General features: G+C 55.1%; 1 protein-coding gene across 2 annotated transcripts in view; it reads right to left on the reverse strand.

The window, feature by feature from the left end:
• TRIM50 (tripartite motif containing 50) overlaps positions 1-5,289 on the reverse strand; it is a 6,293-nt gene continuing 1,004 nt past the window's right edge. Inside the window, exons 2-6 of one of the 2 annotated variants that reach the window (XM_027668998.1) lie at positions 4,739-4,834; positions 2,704-2,931; positions 2,562-2,584; positions 1,872-1,984; positions 1-962 (exon numbers count right to left, since the gene is read on the reverse strand). In XM_027668998.1, coding sequence (XP_027524799.1) covers positions 391-962; positions 1,872-1,984; positions 2,562-2,584; positions 2,704-2,931; positions 4,739-4,834 — 1,032 coding nt within the window. In that variant the 3' untranslated portion in view covers positions 1-390. Of the gene's footprint in view, positions 963-1,871; positions 1,985-2,561; positions 2,585-2,703; positions 2,935-4,738; positions 4,835-5,289 lie in introns of both variants that reach the window. The other variant, XM_027668997.1, reaches the window with a different exon arrangement.

A 5,289-nucleotide genomic window follows, 5' to 3' on the forward strand; every position in this document is an offset into this window, starting at 1 on the left:
TTAAACCACACAAGGCTCCCCAAATCAACCCTTTATTGCCTTATTCTGATATAATTCACACCAAAATCAGCACTACGTGGCAGGCTGGGCTCATACCCTTCTCCAGCAGCCTGTGAGATGAGCACCAGGGCATCAGTGATCAGAGGATTCCTGTGTCCCCATCGGTGGCACAGAGGGTGAGGGCACGAAGAGCCCCTCCCAGCATGGACGTGGCACATGATGGGTGTCACATGTGGCAGGTCACACCCAGCCAGCAGCCAGGACCACGCAGGGATCCTGCCAGGACCCTCCCCAAGGCACAGAAGTGTTTCCCTGGTGCTCCTGCTCACCGGAGGAGCCAGTTGGGCTCCCAGTTCTCTGCCCACCGGTGAGAATCCAGGGCAGCCGCTGTCACAGGATGACACACCCGGTCCCCTGCGTATCCCTGACCCAGGAGATCACCAAGGGCTCTGCATTTCTGCCCCCCAAAAAGCCCCCCAGGAAGAAGAAAGGCCGGAGGTTCCCGGTGAGCCGGTCGGTGAAGGTGTAAATGTGGGAGCGGTCGCTGACGTTGTAGAAGGAGATTTCTCCTGCCTCGTAGTCCAGGAAGATCCCGACGCGCCGGGGCCTCACGCTCAGGGTCAGGGGGGAGATGGGGGAGGTCAGGGCCTCGTAGCTGCCCCCATTCTGCAGCCTCAGCACCCAGTAGCCATTGTTTGGGGAGAAGAGGACGGTGCCTTTGCGGCCAGCAGACTCCCGGCACAGCCCCAGCCCCCACTCGGGCTTGTCTCCCACCTGCACCTCCCAGTAGTGGCGGCCTGAGAAGAAGCTCTGACTGCCCAACACCACTGGGGCGGTGCCAAACCTCTTGGGGTTGTCAAAGAGGGACAGGAGCAGCTTCTTGCTCCCGCGCCTCACGCTCTTGCGGTCCTCGGACACGCTGAGCTCCGGGTGTGCTGTCTCGGGGTCCAGGACCACGTCCACTGGAGAGAGAGAAGGGTGGAAGGACAGACAAGGCTTCGGGGGTCTGCAGGCACAGACGCAGAATCACAGAATCATTGAATCACAGAATCACCCAGGTTGGAAGAGACCTGTGAGATCATCAAGTCCAACCTTTGGCCCAATCCCACCTTGTCAACTACACCATGGCACCGAGTGCCACATCCAGGCTCTTCTTAAACACCTCCAGGGATGGTGACTCCACCCCCTCCCTGGGCAGCCCCCTCCAATATCTGATCACTCTCTTTGTGAAGAACTTCTTCCTGATGTCCAACCTAAACCTCCCCCGTCGCAGCTTAAGACTGTGCCCTCTTGTCCTACTGCTGGTTGCCTGTGACCTGGGTGAGGTTCTGACAACCAGTTCCAGGTGTCCCTATTTGGGCAGGGGGGTTGGACCAGATGATCTTTGCAGGTCCCCTCCAACCTCAGCTGTTCTGTGTTTCTGTGGGTGCTGGGCTCCCCCAGACCTTCCAGCCTCCCACAGTTGTTTGCTCGTGCCTGTGGTTTTGCTCAGTCCCTGGCAATGGGGAAGTGCAACGTAGAAAATCGAGATAACCATAAACCACATCAAGATGTTTGGTATCTGCTGCAGAGCAGGGGCAGAACGAGGGTAGCTGAGAACCTTCAGAGAGAGCCAACACTGAAAGCAAGAGTTCACGGGCAACAGGGTGCCTCAAACCCCTGAGTGACCTCCAAGCCTTCAGGATCCACTCACAACCCACCCAAGACCACAACAAGGAAGGTCTCCCCACCATGAAACCATCCTGAACTCATCAGTGCACAAAGTGGGACCAGCTGAACAAAGCTTATGGGAAAAGCCTCCCCGTGACCTGGGGTATGGGGGCAACCAGAACCCAAATGTGCCAGGAGCTGGCACAAAAGCAGCCCCTTACCTTTGAACTTCTTCAGCATGTCCCTCATGCCCAGGCAGCGCTCGGGAATGCTGTAGTTTTCCTTCAGGGTCACTGACACAGGCTTGGGGGAATGGAACTTCACCTCCTCACACCTGGGAAGACAGAGATGCCCATGGGCTGTACCCAGAGCCCACAGCACGGCCCCTCTCCTGCTGGGAGTGGCATTAATGCCCTTCTGTTGGAGCTTCCCTGGAGCTCTGTGGCTGGGATGAGCACTAGGGATAACCATATCAGCAATCCTGATGGGATCAGAGTGAAACGATCCAGGGAGCAGCAGTGCCAGTCCCAGGGAAGGAAGGAGCAACTGGACAGCACGTCCCTTAGGAGGGGACACATCTCACATGTCACAAACCAGGCAAGACCTTGGCTCTGAGCCCCTGGAAAAAGAGGATGGAACCTCTGAGGGATTGACTCAGTCCCTCCTGTGTCTACCCCAGGAGGACCAAACCAGATGCTGGACAGGGAGGACAAGGTGGCTGGTGTGGAGCAGACACAAACATTTCCCTCAGAACCTGGAGCAGCCAGGACAGAAGGAGGGACAATCATGGTCCCTATCAGGAATAATCATAGATACCTACCAGGAATAATCATGGACACTCATGAGGAACAATCATGGGTACCTGTGAGGATTAATCATGGTACCTACCAAGAACGAGCACAGGTACCCACCTGCTCAGGATGCTTTTCATGTCCTAGGAGGAGAAGACAAAAGCCATTCTGGGTGTGTGGCTCAGCCCCTCGTGCCCACCAGCCAACCCCAGGTGGCAAAGGCCCCAGGGCTGAGGCAGTGGGGCTGGTGGCATGGCCTGACCTTGAGCAGCCCGTCAGCTGGCTGCTGGCTCTTCTCCTTTATCTCCAGGATCAGGTCCTCCAGCAAGCACTTCTCCTCCACCAGCCTGGCCAGGTTTTCATTGATCAGCAGCAGAATCTGCTTCTCCTCCTCCTCCAGTGTCTGGAGCAGCAGCTTCTCCTCATCAGCCAGCAGCCGATGCAGCTTCCCAAACTCGCTCACGATCCTCTCCCGCTTTTTCTTCACCATCTCCTTGTGATGAGAAGATATGTGAGGTGAAGAGAGACAATATTAGCCAGGAAGCTGAGATGGAGCTGGGAAAGGCCCTGGGAAACCACCACATTTTTGACATAAGTGCATGAATTTTAAAAAGCAGCCAGAGGAAATCTGTGCTTCCACCTCACTGGAATTCCCACTCCACATCCTCAGTTTACCAACAGCAGGACTTTGCCCCAGGGCATTTCTGCTCAGCTGGACCCCAGATGTCTTGGGGGGGCTGTTGGGCTGCAAGGAGGTGCCTCCAGGTAGGTTTTTATTAGGTACAGCTGGAGGAACAACTCGAACCTCCAGCTAAATCCAGGCTAATCCACTGCTTGGGCAGCTGGAAAAACCCACAGCAAAGGGAAAGAGCTGGAAGAATCATAGAATCACAGAATGGTTTGGCTTGGAAGAGACCTGAAAGACCTTCTACTTCCACTCCCTGCCATGGGCAGGGACACCTTCCACTAGCCCAGGTTGCTCCAAGCCCTGTCCAACCTGGCCTTGGACACTTCCAGGGATGGGGCAGCCACAGCTTCTCTGGGCAACCTGTGCCAGGGCCTCCCCACCTTCACAGCCAGGAATTTCTTCCCAATATCCAACCTAAATTTCTCCTCTTTTAGTTTAAAACCTTGTCCTGTCACTACCTGTCCATGTAAAAAAGCCTCAAGGCTGGGAAGGAATAGAAAGGGAGACCCAGGGAGGGTTCCCCAAGTGTCCCACTGCAGGGTGAGGGGCCAGCAATGGGAAGGGTCTGCCAGTGCTTTAGTCTTTCCCCTCATTCCTATAAATTGGCACTTTCCTGGAAAAACACCCCACAGTAGCTTGAGTGAGGAAACCTCAGAATGTAGAAGATAAAGGAAAGTAAATTCCACTTAGTTTTCCATCCAAGCACATGATTCCTTGGCCCTGAGTCCTGGAGGCTTGATAAGCCAGGACAGCCACAGCCACTTCCCCCAGCACCAACAAGGGACTTTTTTCTCCTTTTACTATAAAAGCACGACCAGAGGGAGCTGGAGGCAGCTGAGCTGCAGCTGAGCCCTGACTCGGGATCCCACAGTGGGGGGACAGTGACACAGCCCTCACAATCTCCATCCCCAGCCCCAGCAGGGACAGTGGGCTCACAGGGGCATCCCAAAATCCCACCACCCCTTGCCTGGGCTGCCCAGACAAGGGAATTGAGTAATCAACCAGGGCAGTGTGGAGAATCCTGTTTTCCCTGTGAGAGCTGATTAATCCTCAGCTCAGATTCAGGGCTGGATAACTCCGGGCGGCAGTTTCATTTCCTTTTCTGCAGTTACTTTCACTTTCCAGCTTTCACCCTGAGGGACATGAAACGCAGCTGTTTGCTGGCGTCTGCTCTCCCCAGAACCATCTGGAGCCGGGCAGAGGTGTAGTAATTGAGCTTTTTTTTCTTTTCTTAATGAAAATACTTCTGGTTCCTGTTGCCGTGGAGCAGAGCTCACCACACGGCTCACACCTGGCTTGGAACTCAAGCACATGTTGTAAAACAAAAGGCAATAAAAAACACCCTGTGTCTATTTGTTCAACCATCACGAAGCCCTCGTGATTCCAGGGAAACTGGAGCGCTGCTCCTTTCAAACCTTTTTACAAAGCCACACAGGGTTCTGAGCCTGGTTTCCAGCACAGCTCCTACATCTGACAGCAGGACAGGGGGACATGCCCCATCCTGGAGATTATGACGAATCCATGTCCCCGGACAAGACCCTTCAGGATGATTTTTTTAACTACTGATGTCACCGAAGCTCATTCTTTAAGAATTAAGTCAGACACCTGCCTTGCACTCCTGGGTTTTCATCCTCTCTGCTGACTCACGCTTCTTCACCTCCTCTGCTTCCTTCAAAAGATTCTCCAGGGATTTCTGGAGTTTGACCTGAAAAGAGGGAACATGGGCTGAGCTCACCCCAGCAGGGCAGGTTGGCTGGGTCCCCTCTGCCCAGGGGGGACAGTGACCCGGTGCCAGGCAGTGCCAGCCCTGGCACCCAAACCCAGCAGCTGTGCTCTTCACTCCACCCGCAGCGTTAACCCTCCCCATGCTCCTCAGCTTTTCACTGTATTTTTTTCTCACTTTTCATGTTCTGGAGGGCAAAGTGACAGCTCCCTTTCAATGCAGGTGTGGCGGGTGGCTGGTGGTGCTGCCCGCTGGGCATTTGGGGTTTTGGTGCCAGCACTGCTGCACCTGAGGCGAAATGTCCTGAGGGCAGCTTCTCTAGGGGGTCCTGGAGGGTCTGCACTGCCCCAGCTTCTCCAGGGGGTCCTGGAGGATCTACATTGCCCCAGCTTCTCCAGGGGGTCCTGGAGGGTCTGCACTGCCCCAGCTTCTCCAGG

The sequence above is a fragment of the Corapipo altera genome, unplaced genomic scaffold (genome assembly GCF_003945725.1).
Source record: "Corapipo altera isolate COAL_440 unplaced genomic scaffold, ASM394572v1 187, whole genome shotgun sequence".
In the NCBI taxonomy this organism is placed as follows: Eukaryota; Metazoa; Chordata; class Aves; order Passeriformes; family Pipridae; genus Corapipo; species Corapipo altera.